The sequence below is a fragment of the Aspergillus fijiensis genome (assembly GCF_003184825.1).
Source record: "Aspergillus fijiensis CBS 313.89 unplaced genomic scaffold BO72scaffold_20, whole genome shotgun sequence".
NCBI lineage: Eukaryota > Fungi > Ascomycota > Eurotiomycetes > Eurotiales > Aspergillaceae > Aspergillus > Aspergillus fijiensis.
The window spans coordinates 153367-177148 of record NW_024468996.1 but is presented as its reverse complement, the minus strand read 5'-3'; the positions used below and the strand labels follow the sequence as shown (position 1 = coordinate 177148).

Sequence of the window (23782 nt, the reverse complement as noted above, 5' to 3'; positions counted from 1 at the left end):
TGGAGATCAATTCATCCTTGTGGCACTTCGTAGTACAGATTGATAGATACATATACCGGTTTTGACTCCTAAGCTATACTAAAGACCGTTCAGCGAGATAGCAATACAGACAGGCAGACAGTCATAAAGAGCAATACTATCTTCAAATCTTGGTATGAATGAGAGGCAACTCACGCCTTCTGTCTCAATAGCCTTATAATTATGCTATTGGGGCTAGGTAAATAATAAAATTATAGGAAGGTCAAGTCCATCAACAAGATTGCAAGTCTTGTATGCCAGTTTGAGCGTGGATTGCGCACGGTTCTCCTATTTAGTCCTTAGTGAAAGTTAGGAAGGAAACCTAGCGGAGGATAGATTTTACTACTTCTGGAAATATAAATTTGTGTCCCTTGGTAAATGATTCTTGATGACTATCTAGTGTTGGTGCTCATCTGTCATCAGCACAGTAAGTGCTTGCTATGCCGACGGGTATTTATATACAACGGGAATCCCAAAGAGGCACCTGGAAGGGCAAGACCCAAGGTTTGTGAATGCTAGAAAATCAGATACCCTCTCTTCTACGAAGCTCCGCATCTTATCAATCAAGAGGCAGATATTTCATATTTGAGAAATGCACGCTGCATAATAGCTTGCATCCTTAGCGAAGGTCACACGACCAAGTTACTGTACCTGGGATGAAAAACATACTTATGTCTAAGGCATCAGACCATTTACCGAGGCATAATTACACTGATGGCTTTAGGTAGGAATACATCCGCACAGTATAGACGATACAAACTCAACACAGGCACTCAAACCGAAGATATTAGCAGTATGTAATATTCGAGTACCCGAATAAGCGAGATAACAGCCCAAACGCCTATCCTATGCATCCAGTAAGAAAACCCACGCCAACCATGCTAGTATGTACAAATAATCGAACAATCACACACTACCTCCTCCCCCAACCACGACCTCACGAACGTGAGCGAATCCGTCTGGCAACCGGCGTCGATCCCGCATTGACCTTAAGCAGACTCGTCTTCGTGCTACTGCTGCGGAGTGATGTCTTGCTGCTGCTGCTGCTTGTCATGCTGGCGGTGGCACTGCTCCCCTTGGACGGGGCCTCGATCGTCTTCCTGGGGGATTTGGGGATCAACTTCTTGCGTTGACCGAGGGGACTATCATTGCCGGAAGATGCAGACGACGAGGTGGGAGAAGAGGTGGGAGCAGCAACAGCCGTGGTTTCGGGCCCGGACGCTCCGCGCACGCGCCGCGCCCGCGGCGTTGCAGTAGCGGGTGCAGTAGTCGCTGCGTCGGGGACCGTCTCACCACCAGTCTTCTGCCCCGTCTGCGACCGAGTCGTGCGGCCACTGGCTGCCTTTCTTTTCACATCGGAGGGTTTGTCCGTGCTGCGCTGATGCGTTACCCCACGGCCCACACCAGCGACGTCATTTTTGTGACCGGTCGCATTGGCGTCTTCACCTTCGAACTCCACGAGTCGGTTGTTGTTCCAAGACACATGTTTCTTGGCCTTTGCACTTTCTCGAGCCACCGGAGCAGGGCTGGCTTTGTCGTCACCGATCGGAGTGGTGTAGCTTTTGTGAATTTGAAGAACATGCAGTGTTTGCTTCGGCATGGTGGAGCTGCCCTTGTTGAACCGCGTGTTGCGTTTCGTGGCCAGAGCGAGCTCTTGGGCCTCGGTCCGCTGGAGAAACACAAACTCGTTGCCCTTGGCACGGCGGAGAGCGAAGGTGCTGCGCACTGCAGCCGCCACGGTAGAGGGGCGTACTGGCGGGGCACGCGGGCGTGTGCTACGACGCGGGCTTCCGGCCTCTTGGTTCTCGTTCTCGAGCGACTTGGTCGGAGATACTTGCTGTGGTTTTTGCGGCGAGGGCGAGTTGGCGTCGAGGTCCTCCAGCGCGCGCCGCGACGGCGGGGTTGGCATCTCAACCGGTGACGTTTCCTGCATCTTCTTGGCTTCATCCTCCTTTTCGACCAGCAGGGCCTTATTTGCGGCCATCTCTGCGGCCTCAGTAGCTTCGGTCTCAGCAACAGCTTCGGTCTCAGCGGCAGCAGCAGCAGCCTTGGCGTCACGCTTCGCCTGGGCCTTAGAGAGGAAGTTGCTCAGTAGTTCGGCGTCTTCTCCGCCCAACGAGCTGCGCAAAGCCGACCGCACAATAGTCGATTCCTGCTCGACGGTGATATCAGGAACGATAGCAGGGGTCTCCGGATTCGATTCCAGCTTCGTCGCGCTCAGCAGAACCTCCTTGATCGTAGCAGCGGCATCACCGTCATCATCACTGTCCTCCTCCGCAGTATTTGTAGTAGGCGAATCAGTATGTGACCCTCCGACAACCGGACTAAACACAGTATATGGCGAAGCATGACTGATCTCGTGTCCTTTTATGTTTGTCATGTCCCCGTCCAAACCGGGGGACAAACCGTCCGAATCGCCAGGTAGCGTGCGGGGGTAGGGCGCACCGGGCACCAATTTCGTAGGGGTCTCCGGGAGGTCAGCCGTTGCTAATTCGTCCGGCTCGCTGATAACAAGGTTCTCGTGCATCGACGTGGACGCGTCTCGCTCGTCGCCGGTACCCTCGATATTGTCATGTGGCTGAAGAAGACTGTCCGTCGCCATCGGTTCATCGGGAAGGTCCACAAACTCGCTGTAAATAAGTGGCAGCTTGCCTGATCATCGTTAGTTCTTACGTGAAACATGACGTCTTCCACTCGCCAAGAGGGCAAAGTATATATAGCCCCCAAGCCCAAGGAAGAACCAAAAAAGAAGGTAACTCACGTCGCCGCCCTTTTGAATCAGACTCCCACTGTGTTTCCAAGAATGATCTTCCTCGTGAGTTTCCGCTGGCAAGGTCATCCGGGTCCAGCGCGAAGCATCTCCGCTTGACTCCGCGGACGAGGCCCGGATTCCTCGTGCTGTTGATCTCGAGCTGTAGCTCCTCGTCAATCGCGTGCCGCTCGCCCGCGGTGATCTGCTGCAGCGCTTTCATGCTGTTGAACGAGGAGCGAAAGCGCTTCCAGACTTTGCGCGACCGGCCGCGTGCGCGAAACGACGTGGATGGCTTGCGGTCCCAAACGTGCGGAGCTGATCGGGTGAGGGTTTTCGTTGGGGTGAATCCAAACTTGGTGTTCTGAGGAAGCTTCAGATGTGGGGGGCTATTCAAGGTCGCATATTAGACATTTGGAGGCGATGGGGTTCAACACAAGTCATGATGAGGTAGGTCCAAGGTAGAAGAAAGGAGGAGATGCAAGAAAGGGGCCAGGCCGGAGTGAGTGAGCCAAGTGCTGGCCTGTCTTGGATCGATATTGCAACTCTCATGGAAAGGGGCTGCTGATTTGACATGAAGAAGATGAGAGTGCTCCACGTACCATAACGTTTGGAATGTGACGGACGGACAGACAAAGTCCTCCATCGTGATGGTCGGGACCGAGTTGGAATGTGCGGCGTGTTTTTGACGTCAAGGCGCGGGTAGAAGGAGCGATACGCCGATGGATAACGGGGTAGAAGATATACCACTATGATGTCGATTAAAATGAGGCGTCCAAGACGCGTCTGTTGTCGGGATGCGATAGCAATAAATAAATGGCGCGATAGTTTCAGAGCAGAGCTGGGCTGGCGATGGAAATGGATAAGTTATTGGTTGGAACGGGCAGGGCGAGCCACCGGGCTGTTTTGGCGGTGATCGCGTTGCTGGGCCAACCACCACTCCAGCTCATTCACTGCCTGCACCCATAAAGCACTTCAACCTACGGAGTAGACTCTACAAACGCCGAGGTACTTTGTTCCTAGCCTAGCCCAGCAAATGCTATTCTACGATCGGCTAAATGCAAATCAAGCTCGTAAACGTGTAATCATCGCGGTTCCCATCAAAAATCCCGCCCCCGCTCAGAACAAGAAGATCACCCAACACCCAGAACTCCAGTCTCCACGCTGTTCATTGGCTTCAATGCAAGATGATTTCGCAAATATACCATCTCCCCCACCTAAGCTCCTTCCTCCATATCTCTCTCATCGAACGGATCCCCGAATTCCTCTGCAAATGCTATGCATCAGTACCACGTTCGAAACCGCCGACCCCATGGATCCCGTAGACATGTCGGTCAGATGTATAGACAACGTACCCAAGCTGAAGTCTTGATCGATGACGAATTCCATTGCTCGTTGGTATTCCTCCTCCGCCCGCTTGTTCATCCACGACGCCACTGGGGCGGACTGCTGGGCGCCCTGAGGGAGAAGACCCTGGGCTGCCAACGGCGAGGCAACCGGTCCTCCGGGACCGTGAGACTTTCCGGGACCCTCGAAGGCGCTGCTCTGAGTCTGCGAGCCGGGCGGGGACAGTTCGGAGCCGTCGAAATGAGGAATGTGGGTTGGGAGCTTGTTGGTCGGGGTGCGGGTGCCGGGGTTGGAGTCATCGGAGGCCATCGGGGAGGACTCGGGAGAAGAGGCCATCTGCGAATCGCCGTCTCGGTCTGCAGAGACAGTCAGCATGCAGCAGCGGAGGTTTGCTGGGTCGAATCTGGGGATGCTCGAGGGGGGAAAGCGGGGCCAAGCCAGCAGCCGCTGGAGATGGGAACTGACCGAGGTTCATGGTGAGGGCTGTGGTGTGGCTGGCGGGCAGTTCGAATCGTAGCCTGCTGTACGCTCGGTAGAGATTCGAGAGAGCAAGGGAGTTTGTAGAAAGAACGCGAGTGGAGAGTGGTTGTCGGAGGACGTCTTCGTAGTATGAGTAGTAATGGTGGAGGACGATAGGTGCGGGCTCCGGGGACGGTGGGAGGATCTTAGTTAAGCAACCCTTCCTTTTCCACCTCAGCATTGCTGTTCTCCTCTCTCCTCTTCAAGTCTGCTCCTCTTTCCCCTCTTTCTAAACCAACACTACACAGTCCCCCTCTGCTTCTCAATTATATATTCGTACGTCACTGTACAAACAGTAAACCTCGTGTTAATCCATTTCAAACCCCCAAATTTCTATCTCCACCGCATCACTCCCGCAAATCATTGTTGCAAATCGCTTTCGATCCGCCCTCCACCGAACAACCATATACTGCCATGAGCGCAAAGTCCTCAACAGGCCCCGATGCATGGGCGGAAAATTGGGAAGAACAGGCTGATGTACGTCTAGATCTTATATTTGAATCTCTACTCCCCACATTGCTGTCCCCATTGCAAGGACTCTCTCCTTTACTTTCACACCGCTGACATTTCAAAAAAATTTCCCCAGAAACTCGTGGCCGACACCCCACCCCCGCCGGCGGAGAAGAAAGTCTCCTCCAAGGTGACCAAAGCGCAGCGCAGAGCCCAACAGGCTGAGTTCAACCGCCAATTATGGGCGGAAGCGTAAGCCCTTCTCATTTCCGAAAAAATCATAATGTTATTGTCCTGACACGCTCTCTGTTTGTTCCGCGATGTGCAGTGAATCACCCCAGACTTTCCATTTTCTTGAAGCGCGCTCCGATGTGCCCCTTCGGCAAGAATTCAAACCCGCAGTCACAGTACTCAGTCGGAACCCACAGATCGCGACGCGTGGTTCAGGGTTGAACGGAACCACGGCGGGAATGTCCCGTCTGGGCCTAAATGATGACGACTCGGAGGATGACGGCAGGGCTGCTCTGCCCTCTGCCGAGGAACGCCAAGCGATAGCGCTGCGCAACTTGGAGGACAGGCAGCGCAAATACGAAGAGGTGCGAGAGCGCTTGTTCGGCAGTCCCTCCGCCCCCACGTCGGGGGCGTCGTCCCCGCGCAGTGCTACGCCTCCGAAACCGTACGAGGGACGCGGTAAAGGTAGAGGTCGCGGTAATGGACGGGACAACAGCTCCAACAGCAGCAAACGCGACTCCTCCACGGCGTCCGGGAAATCCGGGCAGTTGTATGACCCGGACTCTCCTCGAACGAATACCGGCTACACTTCTCGGAGAGAGAAGCAACCCGCAGGCCGGACCAACACCGATGGCACCCAGTCACCCCGTCAGCCAATCCGCAGCCCCCGGGGACCCGATAGCAGTGGTCGAGGTGGTTTCCGAGGTGGCTTCCGAGGCGGTCGAGGTGGTTAAAGTACGTGCACTATCTACGATACAACAATAATTCCCTCCGCCCGAACAGGGCAATACATATCCAAATTGCCAGCGCCGCGACGCCCCAGGCACAAAGATATTTATTCGCTCGATTAGACTTCGAAGAGATCCACCGCACGCTACGGTAGCCCTCGCCCAGAATTTATCGCGTTGGCCAACTGCGATGTGTTGGGCCGGTTTTCTAGAGGTGTCAGCGCCTCATCAGCCTGAACGGGATACGAATACTTACCCGCGTACCGCTCATAGCTATCCAGATAAAGCCCATCATCGCTTGTGGTCCCCGCAACGTGGGGGTCGTTCTCGATCGCGTCTACCCACGCACCCCATCTGCTACCAGCTTCCGGGTCTGGCCAGCCGCGATACGGCTTCAGCACCCGTCGGAGCCGGATGATCCAAGGCGCAACCTGTACGTCGACAAAGGAAAGTTTGTCGCCCAGAAAGAACGGCCCTTCGGGATGAGCCGCGCCAACCAGAGTGTTGAACGAGTCACGGAGTTCTTCTGCATGCGATATCTGTTTCTCCTGATCCTGTTCTTGGAGAATGCGGTAGAACGTGGGCACAATGTGGCGATTTACCTGTCTTGGTTAGGTGGCATGTTCTCATTTTGGACTTTGGCACATACATAATCAGCCCACAGTCGACAATGCGCTCGCAATTTTGGGTCCCCTGGAGGCAGGAGCGGAGGGCCGGCGTTCAAGTCTTCCAACTAGAGGCGTGTCAGAAAGGACCGGCGAGGTCTGAAGCCGATCACTTACGTATTCGAGCAACACGGTGCTCTCATGCGAACTCCAGTCCCCGTGGCGCAAGGCAGGAACCAGGCCCCTAGGGTTGACCTCAAGCAGGGATTGGGGCTTCTTGTAAGGGTCGACTTCGATATACTGGTACGGACTGCCCTTGAATTGCAGAGCGATCCACACGCGCTGGACAAATGGACTGCAGAAGATGGTCAGCAACTTCACCAGGCGGGTTAGCGCGAACCGTCTCACCAAAAGCAACTACCAAACAGCTTCAGATCGTTGTCTTCGGAGTGATCGGCAACAGTCTTGGCTGCGAGCCCGGTAGCTTTGGTGTGGTACGACTTCTGTGGTTGGTTCTGGGTAGACATGGTTCGCGTCTGTAGGCGGCCGGCGTTAGAACGGAGATATGCTGATGGAGCGTGTGCAATTGCCGATTGAGTTCGGCACGTCAGGCTATTCCACAAACAAGGACTCGTCTGCCAGAAAGATCGAAGGAACATAACGCAAGATGGCAAAAATGATGGAGAAAGAAGAGAAGGGGAAGCGGGGAATTGCGTGCGGTGGTCAGGTTCAGCCCGCCGCACCAGTGACGTAACCCTCCCCCCCTCCATCAACACCACCGCCCACCGACAGTAGTAGAACATAGAGACAAATAAAAAGGCATCTCGAAACTTACCGAGACCGCCTTCTTCCTCTCTTGCCTCGCCTCCTTCAAGAGAAACCGCTGTACACTATTCTTCTTCACGCGATCACTCTCTTCCAGCGTATGCCGATGCCCCCCCGTAACCCCATCATTCTTCCCATTCCCCCCATTCCCATTCACCCTCTGGATAGTAAAGAACCGCTGCCCCTGCAATCCCGGATGCCCCTCGGGCAACAGCACATTCAGATTCGGCGTTAGCATCCCAAACGGATGATTATAATTGGACCCGGAGACTCCCTCCATCCGCTCAGCGGCACTATTGCTGCCAGTAGCAGCAGCAGAACCACCACCCCCTGCCCCCACCGACAAACCCTCCCCTTCCTCCCCTTCCTCCCCGTCCTCCCCCTCCCCAACCCGCCCATCACTCTCCCGCTCAACCGACCAAGGAAAATACTCCGTGATCTTGATCTTGACATCGCACAGATCCCGCTCGCGGGCCGTGCGCTTCCGCTTCTTCTTGTTGGGGTCGGTGGACTTGGGCGTGCCCGGCGGGCGGCCCTTGAGCCGGCAGTCCCAGTAGTGCGAGACGAGGGGCTTGCGCTTGTAGTGCTGCGTTGAGCGGTGGGAGTAGACGTTGTCGATGTGCGGGAAGTAAGTTAGGAATCTGCCCACCGTCCTTGGGGGTTTAGTATGTAGAATCGCGCTCTTGTTAGATGCCCCGGGGAGAGTGGGGGTGAATGGATAGGGAAAAACGCACTGTTCCTCACTAAGGACGATCATTTCATCGATGTTGAAGAGGCGCGTGCGCCAGAGGTCGAGGTCGGGAGGACTGAGGATGGTGCGGATGTCGAGGGGCTGGCACTGCGTGTGAAGTTGGGATTGTGGTTGGAGCTGTGTGTAGGTGGAGGTGGATGGTCCTGAAGAGGGGAGGGGATTGTCTGCTGGGACGAAGGGCTGGAGATGCTTGGCTTGCTGGTGGTGGTTCGGATGGAAGTTTGGGTTGGGAGAGGGGAATTTGTGGTGGTGTTGTTGTTGATGCGGTGGTTGTGATGCAGCTAGGGTGGATGCGTCTGCAGCGACCGAGGGAAGGGAGGGTGCTGGGTAGGTTGAATGTGAAGCGGAGTGGTGTAGATCACTGGACGAGACGCAGAGGGAATTGTCCATAATTATGAAGTAGCCAGCTCGTATGTTATCTTATACTGTATAGAAACAGTGGATTCGATCTAGATGGAAGGGCAGGCGAAGAACGCTGCTTTAATCGGGGCGGGGAGAAAAAGAGGCTGGGGTTTGAAGCGGCGGGCGGTGAGTGGGGCCTCCCGAGCATTTTCCCCCGCTTCTTTATTGGTGTCGATCCCGCCTTCTGTCTGACGAATGGGGAAAAGCTTGAAGCTTCCGTCCAAGTTCCCGCCGTCACTTCAAGGTTTCATCACTCCGTATCTAGATCGAACTTGAGAAAAAAGGAACAAAATTCACCGAGTCACAGGACGACTCATCCGCAGCGCCGCAAAAAGCTCCACCTGCGCCTCCTGCACCCTAGCGAAGAGCTACCTACGCTATTTCGTGCAGCCCTAATCGAGAGAACATGAAGATGCCCCGCGCGAAGTCGGAGCTAAAGTCGCAGCAGATGAGCGTATGGTCTTCGATATCAATTCTCGCTCTCGCGGGGGGAGGTGGAAGGTCCGGGAATGGTCGGGACAGGGGCACGGTCTCCGTGCGGATCTGTCGGATGAGGTCGACCTGGGGCTGGAATGGGACCTCGGGGTAGAGGGAGGTGGGGGTAGAGGCTGACCATGAGGGTTGGTCTAGTAAGCGCTCGAAATTGTATTGCGTAATGGGGCGGATGTCACTGTCTCCTTGGGGGTTTCACGTGTCCGTCCGCTGGGATTGCGGGCTGGATGACGAGGAGGCGTTGGAGGAGCTTGTCAAGCTGGATTCTTGTGCGCTGGTTGCAGACACGGAGTCGGTGGGCTGAGGGAGAAGAGGAGGTCATTGTAAGGGTCGTGGGTGATGGTTGACGAGCTTATGATGGATGTTAGAGAAAAACAGGCGGAAGAGGGCCAAAAGAAGGAAAAGAAACATGTGAGATGTGAATTGACTGTTCTTGACCTCAACGGATCTACTACCCTGCCCTACGCAGTGGTAAAGCAAAGCAAGCAATTGTGTACCTGGGGTTGGCTATGCTTGCTACCATGGTTGAGTCATGTGGAGTCGAATACTTGCTATACTCGGAGCTATAGTTTTCTATTCTTTCCCAAAGACGAACCCCAGTTCAGAAGATCTATATCAATTTGATCCATGAAATCTATATATTGCTCAACAAATCAATCTGATCCGGACAAGTTCACAATTATGATCGATATACAACTTTCCTTCTCGTGCCTTCTCACTGTCCACCGCCATCACTTTGGTACTACCTCTCTTGTATATTAGTGGAAAACATACAGCGGTGCATTGGGGCGAGAATAGGACGTCAAGCGCCTAAAGAGATCGCCAAAGGAATCGGTCCGAGCAGCTTCGTATGCTTCACCTCTTTCTCACAGAACAGGCCAATGAGGGTTGTCGTTCGCGAACGGATTACCGACAATGCAACCCCGCTTGCGATGGCTCGGTCCATTCTCCAGAAACGAGCCATATTCTTCGTCGGCATCTTTCGCGATAAGCATCCGGCGAAGTCACATTGTCAGCGACATCATTGATCGTTCGTGGGTTCCAGCTTGCAGGCGCAAGCCAGCATGGAATTTGGCATCGGAGAATGGCTTCACCAGGACTACCATTACGGTGGTTTTTTGCATCCCGATTTGTCTTCACATGAGCCTCGAAGCTTGACCTTGCACTCTACCAGTGCTTTTGTGTCTGCCATAAGAGCATCCGCAAGGGCTCCGGCTCCGGCTGCTGTGAAGCGCCTTCTCTGGCCGCCGACGGTAAATCAAATGGTGCAGAACCGCATGTGCTTTAGGTGACCACCATCTCTGCACATTGGGGCTCAGGTGCATGATGATGTCGAGGAAAGTTGTCAAACTGCAGTTGACAATGTTTTCGTCGGCCTTTTGAAACTAAGCCTTTCCGGTCCGAAAGCTTGAGAGTATTCGCTGGCATTGTAGGAAGAACAGGATGATGTGTAATATCCCAGAGAAGAATTCAAGAATTTCAAGATACAGTATGTATATGTGGGAAGGAGAGTGTAGAAAGCAGAACGAAAAGAGGATATCTAAGAACTAACTAGACAGGGGTTGCCCGGAGAAAAGGGCCTGACATTAACCGAGACATCTCTTGCTTGAATGTCTAAGAAGCTATATTCACAAGGAGATTGGTTACTTTGATACCAGGAGCTAGATAGACTTCTAGTACAGCTAAGTTAATAGGTACTTTAGTGGGGGAGAAACCTGGACGGAGAAGGGAGCTTTGCATTCACAGAAACGTCTTTTGCTGAAATATCCACGAGGTCCTATTCACAAGCAGTATACTTTAGCTACTTTTGATACTGGAACCAGATAAACTAGCCAGTCAACTGACTACGGGACGTTGGTTATAAATCTAGGGCTATGTATGCCGTAAGCACCAAAGACGTTGTTGAGGATAAGACTAGATTAGCCTGAAAGAGCCAAGGGAAACTAGAAGCAATCCAATTCAGGCATTGAAGCTTGATTTGAACTTTATATTAGGCCTGTCGAGAAGAACATAGCTCTGGGAAAGTATTCATACTAATCAGCGTGACTGCGCGCAAGGCAGAAGAACAGATAGATCTACGTGCACCGTCTATCCCAGGTCCTATTCATGCTGAATACCGGTGGCGCGAGATCCAACCAATCAATTATCGCTACCGTAGAGTACACAGAGACAATTGACTCACCCTTTATTTGTAATGTGTCAAGGAGCTAAATCTCGCCACCTCAACACTCAACTCCTGTAAACTCTTCATAATAAAGTCAGCCTTGTCTAAGGTCATCCCCAAGTCCCTGGACACCCAGGTCCGAAATTCCATCTCGATGAGTGAGTCCACCCCGTTCTCCCGCACCGAGCGTGACGGGTCAATCTCGTCTTCGGCAATGCTCAGTATCGAGGACAGCTTTTTCTGGATTCCCACCAACACCACCTCTATGGCAGCTTCCTCGTTCTGAGCGGTGGCTAGTAGAGTCTGCACATCATGTTGCTTGATTGAGGCTGTCGGCACCCCGGCTGGGGACACGTGATCCCGCAGATTCATGAACAATGGATGTTGCAGATGGGGCGGAATGGGGATACCACGTTGCTCGTACGCGGATCTAGTGGCTAACCCGCAAATGAGCTGACAGGTCGCCGGAGTTCGCTTCAACCGTGGGTCCAGTGCGTGGTCAATGATGGCCAACATCTGATCCTCGCGATGCACGGTAACAGCTCTGAAGCTGTGACGGAGAGACTCTCGATGTTCGGCATAGAACCCCACCGAGTCGACGGCGCCGAGGTCAATGCTCACGCCTGGGAGACCCTGAGACACACGTAGCCGGGCTAGTGCATCTTGAAAGGTGTTTCCGGCGTTGTAGTTTGCTTGACCGCGATTTCCAACCACGCCTGATATTGAAGAGAGCATAACGAAGAACTGAAGATTGTCAGATGAGAGAAGTTGGTGAAGATTCCAGGACCCCTGCACCTTGGCCTTGAGGGGCGCCTGCCATTGACGGTGGCTCATTTTCTCGAGCGCACTGTCCGCCAACGCCAGTGCGCAGATTATGCATCCCCGGATCGAAGCACCGTTTGGACCTCGGATGTCTCGGAGAACGGTCTTGGTTCTCTCGGCGTTCGAGATATCACAGCAGATCACCTGGATGCGGCAGCCCTTGGCCTCCAAGGTGGATACCGTGGCCTGCCCGGCGGTGTGCAGTTGAGAGGTCCGGCTGAGGAAGATTAAATGCCTCGCTCCTCGCATAACCATCCAATGGGCGATACTACAGCCGATTCCCCCCATTCCACCCGCCAGGATGTAGGCAGCATTCGGGTCAAGAGAATACGCCGCTGGGGGGTCAGGAGCACAAGGAATCTTGTCAGTCTGCTGCGGAACGCAGACGATCTTGCCCATAGTCTGGCCCGTCTGAAGAGATCGTAAGGCGGGTTGTATCTGCCCGTATGGCACGAACGTCACCGGCTCTGGTGGATGGATTTTTCCATCCTGCCACAGTTGCATGATCTCTTGTAAAAGATCGCTCACAATTCTGGGGCAATGCTTTGCCAGCTTAAGCGCATCTACTCCAATAAACATTTTGTTGTTGGAGAAGGGGCCCATGTCTAGCTTTCCACCGGCTTGGATATCCCGCTTGCCAACTTCGATAAAGCGCCCCAACGGCGCAAGGCAGCCCCAGGACTCGTGCAAAGCCTCCCCAGATAGTGAGTTTAGGATAACATCCACCCCTTCTGGTGCCAGCTGGCGGATCTCAGTTACAAAAGCTAGGTCTCGGGTGAAGAAGATGTGGTCAGCCGGAATCCCGTACTTGCTAACCAGGAGCGTCTTCTTCTCGACTGTTGACACAGTGGCGAAGATCTCAGCTCCAACCATCTGAGAGTACTGTATCGCCGCCTGTCCGACTCCACCAGCAGCCGCATGGATCAGAATTGATTCACCAGGCCGCAACTGGGCAACCTTCTTCAAGGCATACAGAACCGTGGTCCATATGACTGGCATACTAGCGGCCTCTTCAACGCGCAAGGCTGCTGGGACACGTACCACGAGGTCCTGCTCAGTTCGTCCCAATGTTCTTAATGCACCAAAGTTAGACCCGTAGTTGAGATATGCTACTCGATCTCCAACCTGTAGCTGCCCCCTAACGGCTGACCCTACTCGGGTCACGATACCAGCAGCTTCAACACCAATGGTCACTTCCGGAAGCTCTCCCATCACTACGAGTAGGTCCCTGAAGTTCAACCCCGCCCCACACACGCGGGTCTCAACTTCCGTTGGCCCCAGCGGACGTGACACATCTGTGTCTGACACCCAGTGTAAACTGTCAAGTGCTCCTGGCCGTCCAATTTGAAGCCTTACCGGCCGTTGCAACGAATTCCACCCTGTGGATTCAATTTCCGGGCCTTTTCACTGAGCGTTTATCGAATGCGTTGCCTCGTCGTTCTCGACGATCCGGGCTGTCTGAATCTGGGGGCCATGAAGTAGATACTCTGCGTTTTGATGGTAGCTCCCCATGCAGTTACCATGTAGAAACTGATGCGAGAAGATCCGCGCGACCCCGTTAATCACGTCTTCTGCCGAACTTGTTGCAAAGTCGACCGCCACAGTCACTAAATTCAGATTGTTTGCAGCACGTTCTATTCGGACCGTGCGAATAAGACCAACCGCCAGAGTCTGTCTCGGGTCTTCACAGCCAGTGATCCATTGAATGCGGTTGCAGGTGGTCAATAAGTGCTTGACGCGGTCGAAGTTGGCTTCATCCATGTCATACAATAGCAGGCAATGGAGCTCCAAAAGGGAAATGCAAACAACGTCCCGCAAAGATTTGCTATCTAGGGATTGGAGGCGCTCGATAGAACAATGCTCAACCCCTGTGCTCATGAGCCGTGCTTGCAGAGCTCGAGCATGATTTTCGTCCTGATTCTCTGCGATTACAATCACAACCACACGATCACTGGCAGGTACTGGTACAACTGCCGTCGATACCATGAGATTGAGTTGGTTGAATTCTGGGTACTGAGAGCTAGGGATCTCGATATCCACACCTGAAAATCCCGATTGGGAAATCACTTTCTCCCACTTGTCGGCTGGAACGTAGGGACACCATTGCCGGAATGGTTCCGTTGCTGACCACCATCCAGCCAATGTGCTGAAAATTATATTAATATACGCGGTGTCCTGACGCGCACCCTCCAGAGTAATCATCCTGCCGCCAGGTTTCAGCAACGACCGAGCATGTTTCATAGTCTGGAGGATATCCGGTGTGGCGTGAAGAACGTTGCTAGCAATAACCATGTCGTACGATTCTCGCGCAAATCCTTGTGTGATAGGATCCACGCTAATATCCAATACTCTGTATTGGAGTATGTGTCCCCAGGCTGCGAAGCGAGACTTGGCCCTCTCAAAAAAGCTGGATGACAGATCGGTATAATCGTACTCCGCGACACAGTTATTGCAGAACTCCCTATGCTCTCCCACGGGGCACAAAAGACGCAAGATTAGACTGGTGAGACTGCCGGTGCCAGCGCCAATTTCAAGGACCTTCATATCAGAGTAGGTATGATGAAACGTGGACATAAGCTGAGCGAAGCGAGTCGGGAAGGGGCCGGTCTCCATGACCGAGTCATAGTACTTGGTCATGAGGTCATCTTGTCCAAACATGAGGTACAGAGGATCGGATTCCTGTTTGAGAATTGATCCCAGCTGCGTGCCTATGCGAAACAGAAGTTCCCCGGTGATGTCACGCGTAGCGACACGTACAAGTAGGGCCCTGCTCATCTCGTGGTTCTGTGAAAACTTTTGCCACTCATCCGAGCTCACCTCGGGGAGCAACCCCTTAGCTACGTCTTGAGCCAGTTTTCTCAGGTATGCATAACATCTGATATGGTGCTGTGAGGCCGTGGCTGGAAAGTGATACCCCTCCAACTCAGACAATGCTTTGCTCGCCAACAGTGCAGCCGCTAATTGCAGCTCAATAAACCATACCCGCTCTGCGTCATATTCAGTTTGTTCCTCTTCCAGTGTATTGATGGATGAAGTGGAAATAAAATTGGCATCGTTGCTCCATTGCATGGAACAACAAACTTGATTGTCAATTCGCCCGGCAGCCTGAGTCTGGAGAGGGGAGAAACGAACACCACTGAAAGACAGGACTCCACCAGCGCTTGAAGCACTCCACGCACGTGTATCAATAGAATAGGCGTCATGCGCAAAATGACATGCTTTTGCATAGCAACTGAGACTGCTTTGATTTTGGACTTTTGCTGATACCCAAACGCGTTTTATGAAATTAGGGACAAGGCTGTTTCTGAAAGTGATAGTGCCGGTGAGATCGCAGATCGCAGCGAACCCCGCGTGCAAAGCATTGTCAAGTGTAATCGGGTGTATGAGATGTGGACGAGCAAATCTCTTAGGCATAGCCGCTGCAACATCAGGAATGGTGATTTTGCCGGACATAACGCCCCCTTTGATTCCTCCCGTCTTCACAGACGAGAGATTTCGGAATGAGGAACCAAGCCGAAAGCCGACAGAGTCAAGATTGTCATAAACCCTATCAAACTCCATCGATGTCTGACAAGCAGATGCTTGGTCTTCAGTTTTAATCCAGGCTTTGCGGTCGATCGCATCTTCGCGCCCATTGGTGACGGGATTGGGAGAGAGAGCAGCGTCTCCGGCGATAAACCCAGTGCAGTGCTCAGTCCATTCATCAAGATCAAAACTGTATGAGCTCACTGAGAACCGGTTCCACACTGTTGAATTTGACAAATTCGACTCTTCCGCCGGGCACATGGAGAAACATGTTTCAATGCCGTAGTTATCAACAGGAACGATCAGAATCGCCTTCAGATTCACATCTCGAATACGAAACCCGGCCTGAGTGGTCCCATCCCACACTTGTCGGAAGGCCTCTATGGCCATCACGAGATATCCGGCACCAGGAAAGACGATCTTTCCCGAAATCTGACTTGGTCAAAGACTGAACGTTGGGTAAGCACGAAGTACCAGTATTGCTTACCATATGATCCCGTAACCACGGATTTTCGCTCACTCGCAGGTAGTGCTTCCAACTTTGGTGCAAGCAGTTTGAATCCGGAATCGGAGCGCCGAGTAGCTCATGTCGCGGGAACTTCCTGAACCTCAGCGCTCGAGTCAAGCGGCTCTCATAGAGACTTTTCTCAGAGTGATTGAAGGGGTACGGAGGCAGGTCAACCGCCTTTACAGGGCTCCTGGAACCCGACTGCAAGCAGCTGTTCACTTCAGACAAATTGACATTTGCACCCCCAGCGACAAGATGACCGACGGTGTTCAGTATTGTTCTTGTTGAGGAGTCCATGCGGTTAAGTATCATTCGATAGGAGATGGAACCCTCGTCAGCTAGAGTGTCTTTGATTGCGCTCTGAAGGGCACCATGAGGCCCAATCTCAATCAGATAGTCGACTGTGCCGTGGCCATCATCAAAGCACATACGTTCCAATGCCCCAGCAAAGTCAACAGTGGAAACTAGGCTGTTGACCCAGTAAGTTTTGTCCAGTAGGGGTTTCAAAACCTCCTTGTCAGTGCTGCTCGAGAACATGCGAATGGTGTGATCCCCAGGTGTCCTATAGTTATAGTCTGCCTCCCCGGACACATTGTCTAGGGCAGCCTCATACTCATCCGCAATGTCTTTCATGCGGGGAGAATGGTAGGCGTTCGGAGCTCTGAGACGACGCATGAAAACCGATTCCGTGCTCAATCTCTCCTCCAATGCCAACACCAGGTTCTCATCCCCTGAGACCGTGTTATTTCTGGGACTGTTGTAGCATGCGATAACAAGTTCCCCGGGTACCATGCGACGAATCTTCTCCACGTGTGCGAGTAGGGTAGCACTGTCAAGGCCAACGGCTAACATTGCTCCCTTTGGTTTACCCAGAATCTGCATAGTCAAGCGTCCGCGATGGTAAGCAGCATCCCACGCCGCTTCCCGAGGGATCTTTCCTGCACAGTAGGCTGCTGCAATCTCACCAGATGAATGACCCACTACTCGATCAGGCTGAATGCCCCAGCTTGCTAGCAGATCCACCAATGCAACTTGTATTACAGTGTATGAAATGTGCGAAATCTCAGCGAGATTGATGTTTGGACACTCACTCGCGCCGCATATTGACTCTACGCGTGTTTCTCAGTTCAGTCATGATTCAGCACATGAAAGCACATTGCGATCCTTACCTATCATCGGAGCTGGGCAACCTTTTCGTTGTAAATATGCTGATGCAGCCGCGAGTGACTGCTGGAATACAGGATACCGGAGCATTTGTCGAGGCATCCGAGGATCCTTCGTGCCCTGTCCGGTGAAAACGAACCCCACTCGAGGTGGCTTCTGGCCGTATTGAGACTGTGAGAGGCCTCGTCCAGTCGCGAGCTGCATCCTCAAGTCTTCGCATGATGTAGCTAGTATATAACTATTCCAGCGAAGTCGAGAACGCCGCTCAGAAAGCGTGTACGCGATATCCAACAATGAACTATCGCTGACTTCTTGCCTGGCCTCCAAATAGGACAATAGTTGTTCAGCAGCACGACGAGGGGCACCTTCATCAAAGCCAGAAAATAGGAGCAATTTCACGGTCAGATCGTTTTCTCGCTGGCTTTTCGTGTCTAAACGGTTTGGTGGCCCATCTTCGCCCCTCTTCTGCTCAAGCCCATTGGAAGGAGAAATGACTAATCGGGTGTTATGGCGCCCCACCAAACCTTTTCGCTTGAGGTAACTGTGAGCATCCTCCATTATGCAGTGACCATTCGTGCTGCTAATACCGAAACAGTTGACAGAAGCCCGTCGTGGCCCAGTTCTCGGCCATGGTGTGACTTTGAGTGGAAAGCGGATATTCCACTCGTCGTTATTTATTCGGGGATTCACTTTCTCGAAGTTGACATTCGGAGGAATGAGACCAGCTTCCAGAACCAGGACAGCTTTTATGATACCCGCAAGCCCAGAGCTACCCTCCAAGTGACCAATATTGGACTTCACAGCGCCAACATAGAGAGGTTGGTCTCGCTTGGCACTTTGAAAAGCCTTCGCCAGAGACTCAACCTCAATTGGATCCCCAACAGGCGTACCTGCCCCGTGCGCCTCAACGAAAGAAGTTTCCCTGGGGTCTAGACCACAGGAGCGGTATGCATTCTGAATCAGAAGCACCTGGGCGTCCCCACTAGGGCGAGTGAGACCTGGGGTTCGGCCATCATGATCCAGGGCTGTGGAGAGAACCACGGCGCGAATGGTATCACCATCGCCAAGTGCCTTTTCCAGATCCTTCAGGATGACGGTTCCTACGCCTTCGCCCCGGGAATATCCATTAGCTCGATGGTCGAATGTAAAACACCTCCCTTCCGCACTGAAGAATCCCGAGTATCCCATGCTAAGGATATGATGGAATGAGCTGCACACATTTCCCCGCTGACAATTGCCTAAACATTTGAGATTTTGGATGAGCTCAGCATTTGAGTCTTGAGCGTCGAGACTACCTACCATATCACTCTCTCCAGCGTGTAGACTTTGGGCAGCCAAGTGGAAAGCGACCATCGAGCTGGAGCACGCAGTCTCTATGGTCAGGCTGGGGCCCTTGAAGTCATAGAACCAGCTCACTCGACCTGAGATCATGGAGCTCTCAGCCCCTGTGGGCTGATGTTTTAAGGCTATGTCTGGATCGGTGCTCAGTCGATCACGATGATCATGGTTAAAGCCAGCCGCAAAGACAGAAGTGTTGGACGATACGAACTTGCTCATCGGGAGCCCGGCTAGAATTTAGTTAGGAAGAATCCAGCTCAATGGTATGCCGCACTCTACACGCACCATTCTCAAGGGCGTGATAGACATTTTCCATAACGAGCCGTTGCTGTGGATCAAGACTTTCAGCCTCGGTCTTGCTGATCGAGAAGAAGGCAGCATCGAAGGCATTGGGATTCTCAGAGAGAAACTGTGCCTGTCGAGTGTGGGTCTATTCGGTTCCAGAATTAGATGAACGCCATCAAGACTGGCATTTAAGATCTATAAGCGTGCCCACCGTTCCAGCATGTTCGGGATCTGGGTGATAAAATCCCTCGTGGTTCAGTCTGTCTTTTGGATAGCTCGTCGTTGCCTCTCGAGCTTCCAGAAGAAAGTCCCAGAATCGGTTGACATCTGTGATTCCTTGAGCGTATTTGGCTGCCAAACCAATGATTGCGAGGGGTTTCGACTGCTTGGCCGACGGTGTCTCCATATTCGGGCGTGTTGTGGGGTGCTAATCACTGTGTAGATTCAGGTGCCGGATGTCAATTTACGAAGCGAGAAGATAGAAGCAGGACGACTGGAGGTTTCCATAGCCAATGACCTGGTGTTCCCGGAGTGTAAGATAGGTCCGGGCCGGGGCGCTACTTGACTCAAGTCAGCACAATGCGGTCACACAACGTTTGGCACCGATTGTATCGGGACAACTTGATGGCATGTATGCTTCCCCTTCGCATAATTCTCTCGTGGGCGAAACTTTAGCCTTCATCTTGAGCAGTGAGCTCTGTCGTATAGGTGGTATGCCTTCTTTCTTCTCTGATTTGAGAGTCTTGATGAAACTATTCGTAGAACGTAATAACGATTCGTCGAGGCTGATGAATGCTTGTTAAGAGTATATCACGCATACAAGTCCTCCCCTTGTCGCCCGTGCTTCAACGTGAGATATTTCAACAGCCGAGATACAGAAGTTCAAAAGAGACTTGAGAGGCCAGGGAGTAGAGAGGGAACGGGTGTTCAGATGATAGAGAGAGGAAAGGGTGGTTGGGATAACGAGGGAAATGGAGCGGGAGAGGTTGAAGACGAAAACGAAGTGTCTAAAGGGTTCAAGTGAGAACGAGAGTCAGCTCCTTCCCTGGAGCAATCGTGGCCTCAGGCTGCAACGTCCCCAAGTACGTACTGTGCCTACACTCCTGAATTTGTACTGTATACCAAAAACAAAATGGACAAGTTGACACATTTCACACAGGCCGAGTTTAATCCCAACTCTTGAGATATAAGATTCCTTCTACAGCTAGTGAAATCCGCCTGTCATTCCAATTATCTCAAATTTACTCGCCAATGCTCAAGATCATTCAATTTGTCCAGCTAAAAAAAGGGATAAAGAACTTCATATACAAACTTGAATCGTAGATAAATACATATACATCATGAATCACTAAACGCCTAGTGCCAGGGCTTGGGTATGCAGAAATCTATGTGCAGTAACCATAATTCAGGGAAGCACATTAACCAGAGCCAGCTCGTCTAGGGCTGACGCTGAGCTTCTCAGGCCAAGAGCTTGAGCCTAAGGCTCCTCCACCGGCAGCTTTGCATTTGCAGCATTCTGCTCCTCGGCAATCACATCGGCGGGGATCTGGTCGGGCGTTGTGTTGACTAGCATGATCATGGGTAGTAAGGCAGCGCCCAGGAGGCCGAACGTCACGCAGCTGGAAGAAATCAGTTATCGCCTGAGCCATTGAGAGAAGATGGACCATAGGACTCAAGAAAAGGAATTATACGTACAAGCCAACAAGCGGACTACTCGACGTCTGAGTGTTCATGCCATAAGCGATGGCTTGGCCAATAGCCTCAATACACCGGAATGCTGCGCCGTTGCGGACGTTTTCTAGAAGCTCGTCAGTAAACATGACCTAAGCCTGAAAGAGTGTAGCAGGTGAAGTTACCTTGCGCATCCGTTGCAAAGGATGAGAGCAACCAGTACATGTACGACTGGGACAGGGGACCCGTCGTCTGTACGAAGAAGTAGGGCAGGAAGGACGTGGCGTACAGGCCATCGTTCCAGTCGATGTTACCGGGGTCATGACGGTCGAATTTCACCTGCATGATGATGGACCAGATGTACACGCCGATGTTGAGGATGACGACGGTGTAGAGGCCGATCTGGGCGCGGCGGCGCTGGCTCATGCCCTTCATGTCGAGGATGAATCCGAGACCAAAGCAGCCAATACTAAATTACGGTTAGGGCTTGGATGATGTGACGAGACTGTAAAGGCCTGAAAGACCTACATGCAGAAGAAAGGCGAAATCAGGGAGGAGAGGGCGCGGGCGCGGACGGAAAAGTAGTCGGCCAGATAGGTGCTCCAAGAACCTCTATTATCACGGTCAAGCTCTGGTCGGTTGGTTCATTTGGAGTGGTTAAGATTGTTGCTTACGAGTAAAAGAACGACCACAAAGCCCAGAGGGCGGAAAGCATGATGAGCTTGGAGGTAATGGTCTTCGCAATGCGTCGAAGTTCCATTCGACTGGAGAGCGTCTCTGCTGTCACAATTCTAGTGCCATCGGACCGGACAACGTGTTCGAAAGGGATGATCAATAGAGCGAATGGTAGGCTTCGAGCTTGTGTTAGCTTCATCTTTGCAAGTAGATTAGAGTGGCTGAGAACTCACGCAATGCACTCAATGATCACAAATGCAATGAAAGTGTCAGGGGTCACTCCACCATCCGCTCCATCCTTACTATTCTTCGCCAAGCTGTGCAGAGAACCTCCAGTCAGGACTCAATCACCAATAAACTGAGAATGTGGGTAAGAACTCACTTGATCGCCCCTCCGACCAACTGTCCCAAGTTCCGTGACACAATCCACAACGCTAGATACTTTCCTCGGGCACCAGACGGCGCCAGAGTCATGATGGCGCCAGCCTCAGCGACATACCAGCAAGCAGTGCCGATGCCGCCGATAGCACCACTTAGGATGAGATACCATTGGTTTCCAAACTTGCTATTGCAGTAGTATGCTGAGCCCTGGATGGGAAATGACAAGGAACCGATGACAAGGGCCCATTTGACGCCGATTTTGTTGACAATGGGACCGCCCAGGAAGCAGACTGCGAGGTTGCGGATTCTTTTGTTAGAGTACTCAACATTCCTTGATAGAAGGGGAAGTGTATCTCGAGAGGAGGAACATACCGACTGCAAGCATGGCATATCTGATTGCGTTGGAGATATTAGATACCTGGGGACTTGCAAGGCCACCACCACCCAGGCCTGTGAGGAATTAGCGGCGCATGCTATAACAGAGCAGGATGTCATTGAGGAGCTCTAACCAGTGATTGCGTCCGACATAGCAGGTCCACAGAACGCTTGCACGCTCAGTAGAATCATCTGCGTCAAACTGTGGCACCAGACTCGCTTCCACCATGGGAGAAGGGGCTCGCTGGTCCCTTCCACGGCAGTAGAAGGAGGGTCCTCATGGGTATGTGGAACAACAGCTTTTGAGTCGGTCATTGTGATCAAGTAATTGTACGACTCCTACCGCCTGTATGGTATCGCTCAGAAGAAAGGGAAACTTGAAGGAAAGAAGCCCCAGAAACCCGAGGCATGGAGGGCAATTTAAGGTCCTGTTGGTAGGATATGTCGGCTATACGAGATAGCATATTCGCCTCTTACCGTGTCGTTAGACCCGACAAGAGATTAGGCTTATCGTGGGAACCTCTCGCCGGCGAGATAGCGACAGTGGGTCGTCTTCCCCGTGGGGTGAGTCTTGAGCATGGGAAGGTCCACGCGCTGAAGAAGAGTCTAGCAGTCTAGCAGTCTAGCTCCCTGCTTGGCTCCTCAATAGCGATTGGTGGCTCTATCGTGATAAGTTGGAGCAGTTGGAGGTTCTTGGCAAGACTTATCGCTTATCGTGCCTCATCACTGATAAAAGAGCGGGGATTCCCTCCATCTGGCCGGCGGGGGGGTCGGAAGGTCCACGCGATGGCATCAAGAGAGATAAAGTGATTATGATATGCTGTATACGCACTGGTTTAATCTTGGAGCCGAAAGTTTTGTTGATGTAATTAACTTTATGTCAACCTTGATTGTCGGGTTGGGTCACGGGTCGTATCTAAGTGCCTGAGGTGGTTGCTGCCTTGTTGCCTGGCTTGGAAGGCACGCCACTAACCGTGGACACTCCATGGGGCTCGAAATATGACTCTTCAACGAAGAGCTACTAAAACCAGGTGAACACCACCTCTGGTGAGTACCATAGTTGAGATAGCCCGGGATCGTGCTTGAGTAGGCTCTCCCGAGGCCATCATACCCCAGCTGTTCCACGCCACGAAATAATGCATTTTCCGGGCTTCAAGACTTAGCTGACTCCGATGCATAGAGATTCGCGTCACTTTTGCCCTGATACTGATTCTGAGCTTGACTGAGTCGCGGAACCATCGTGGTATCACGCCCCGCGTAGAGATATCCGAAAATCATCGAGCCCCCCGCAGGGACCGGGGATGGAAAATATTGGTTCAGTCATTGCCGAAGGGCATCACGCTGTAATATTCTCATCGATCCCATCATTTTATGTACAAAGCTTGCCTATCTGACGCTTTCTGTGCTGTGCTCTTTGGCCTGATTATATGGCCTATAATGGAGCACATCGACGCCTCTCATGACACCACCATGGCAAAGATGTGTATCTGTCTGAAGAGCATGGTGCTCATGGGTAGCGCTGCTAGACTCATCTGCTTAGTCTGCATTGTTGTGTGCTGTTATATGACCGAGCTTTCCAGCAACAAACAGAATGTTCGAAGGTCACATATGGTAATCCGACGCGCGGATGAAACAGCCTGTCACATATGCCACATCGATCTGGTGTCTTTTGTTCTTCCTAACTTTGAAGTATACAGAGCCCTGGAGATACTGTGCTCAGAACAGCCTGGAAATGGCATGCCTGAAACGTCGATATA

The 23782-nt window shown here is 52.4% G+C and overlaps 7 protein-coding genes across 7 annotated transcripts; 1 reads left to right on the top strand and 6 right to left on the bottom strand.

The window, feature by feature from the left end:
* Positions 1-815: 815 nt before the first annotated feature.
* BO72DRAFT_447590 (uncharacterized protein) lies at positions 816-3608 on the bottom strand. The gene is made up of 3 exons (XM_040944583.1): positions 3370-3608; positions 2780-3156; positions 816-2670 (listed from the first exon to the last, which is right to left on the bottom strand). The coding sequence occupies exons 1-3, from the start codon at positions 3411-3413 to the stop codon at positions 956-958; spliced, it is 2136 nt and encodes a 711-aa protein (XP_040801807.1). The 5' UTR covers positions 3414-3608; the 3' UTR covers positions 816-955.
* A 170-nt stretch (positions 3609-3778) lies between these two features.
* BO72DRAFT_447587 (uncharacterized protein) lies at positions 3779-4736 on the bottom strand. The gene is made up of 3 exons (XM_040944582.1): positions 4580-4736; positions 4123-4470; positions 3779-4034 (listed from the first exon to the last, which is right to left on the bottom strand). The coding sequence occupies exons 1-3, from the start codon at positions 4587-4589 to the stop codon at positions 3985-3987; spliced, it is 408 nt and encodes a 135-aa protein (XP_040801806.1). The 5' UTR covers positions 4590-4736; the 3' UTR covers positions 3779-3984.
* A 110-nt stretch (positions 4737-4846) lies between these two features.
* BO72DRAFT_447585 (uncharacterized protein) lies at positions 4847-6418 on the top strand. Its single transcript, XM_040944581.1, has 3 exons — positions 4847-5110; positions 5220-5335; positions 5412-6418. The coding sequence occupies exons 1-3, from the start codon at positions 5048-5050 to the stop codon at positions 6046-6048; spliced, it is 816 nt and encodes a 271-aa protein (XP_040801805.1). The 5' UTR covers positions 4847-5047; the 3' UTR covers positions 6049-6418.
* On the bottom strand, positions 6117-7323 carry BO72DRAFT_447584 (glutathione S-transferase family protein). The gene is made up of 5 exons (XM_040944580.1): positions 7056-7323; positions 6825-7002; positions 6692-6775; positions 6299-6644; positions 6117-6250 (listed from the first exon to the last, which is right to left on the bottom strand). The coding sequence occupies exons 1-5, from the start codon at positions 7172-7174 to the stop codon at positions 6189-6191; spliced, it is 789 nt and encodes a 262-aa protein (XP_040801804.1). The 5' UTR covers positions 7175-7323; the 3' UTR covers positions 6117-6188.
* On the bottom strand, positions 7047-8613 carry BO72DRAFT_508594 (uncharacterized protein; the record flags this gene model as incomplete). Its single annotated transcript, XM_040949297.1, has 3 exons — positions 7047-7830; positions 7888-8113; positions 8207-8613. 3 exons carry the CDS (start codon positions 8611-8613, stop codon positions 7417-7419), a joined length of 1047 nt encoding a protein of 348 aa, XP_040801803.1. The 3' UTR covers positions 7047-7416.
* A 2689-nt stretch (positions 8614-11302) lies between these two features.
* On the bottom strand, positions 11303-19329 carry BO72DRAFT_468137 (type I polyketide synthase; the record flags this gene model as incomplete). Its single annotated transcript, XM_040946884.1, has 12 exons — positions 11303-11943; positions 11980-12217; positions 12248-12342; positions 12376-13454; positions 13512-13590; positions 13624-16060; positions 16116-17243; positions 17292-18489; positions 18519-18538; positions 18600-18868; positions 18924-19053; positions 19135-19329. The coding sequence occupies 12 exons, from the start codon at positions 19327-19329 to the stop codon at positions 11303-11305; spliced, it is 7509 nt and encodes a 2502-aa protein (XP_040801802.1).
* Positions 19330-20400: 1071 nt separating this feature from the next.
* Positions 20401-22340, bottom strand: BO72DRAFT_376603 (MFS general substrate transporter; the record flags this gene model as incomplete). The annotated part of the gene is made up of 9 exons (XM_040941220.1): positions 20401-20542; positions 20619-20721; positions 20780-21063; positions 21123-21206; positions 21269-21445; positions 21503-21586; positions 21652-21940; positions 22023-22100; positions 22160-22340. 9 exons carry the CDS (start codon positions 22338-22340, stop codon positions 20401-20403), a joined length of 1422 nt encoding a protein of 473 aa, XP_040801801.1.
* Between the last annotated feature and the right edge of the window lie 1442 nt (positions 22341-23782).

Bases quoted from the DNA above. Each gene is read 5' to 3' on its own strand.
- BO72DRAFT_447590 (XM_040944583.1), bottom strand. From the start codon at position 3,413: ATGGAGGACTTTGTCTGTCCGTCCGTCACATTCCAAACGTTATG. The intron at 3,157-3,369 runs GTACGTGGAGCA...GACCTTGAATAG, and splicing joins GTCACATTCCAAACGTTATG to CCCCCCACATCTGAAGCTTC. The intron at 2,671-2,779 runs GTGAGTTACCTT...AACGATGATCAG, and splicing joins TGATTCAAAAGGGCGGCGAC to GCAAGCTGCCACTTATTTAC.
- BO72DRAFT_447587 (XM_040944582.1), bottom strand. The intron at 4,035-4,122 runs GTACGTTGTCTA...TAGCATTTGCAG, and splicing joins CGATCAAGACTTCAGCTTGG to AGGAATTCGGGGATCCGTTC.
- BO72DRAFT_447585 (XM_040944581.1), top strand. From the start codon at position 5,048: ATGAGCGCAAAGTCCTCAACAGGCCCCGATGCATGGGCGGAAAATTGG. The intron at 5,111-5,219 runs GTACGTCTAGAT...AAATTTCCCCAG, and splicing joins ATTGGGAAGAACAGGCTGAT to AAACTCGTGGCCGACACCCC. The intron at 5,336-5,411 runs GTAAGCCCTTCT...CGCGATGTGCAG, and splicing joins CGCCAATTATGGGCGGAAGC to TGAATCACCCCAGACTTTCC.
- BO72DRAFT_447584 (XM_040944580.1), bottom strand. From the start codon at position 7,174: ATGTCTACCCAGAACCAACCACAGAAGTCGTACCACACCAAAGCTACC. The intron at 6,776-6,824 runs GTAAGTGATCGG...ACACGCCTCTAG, and splicing joins GCACCGTGTTGCTCGAATAC to TTGGAAGACTTGAACGCCGG. The intron at 6,645-6,691 runs GTATGTGCCAAA...TAACCAAGACAG, and splicing joins GTCGACTGTGGGCTGATTAT to GTAAATCGCCACATTGTGCC.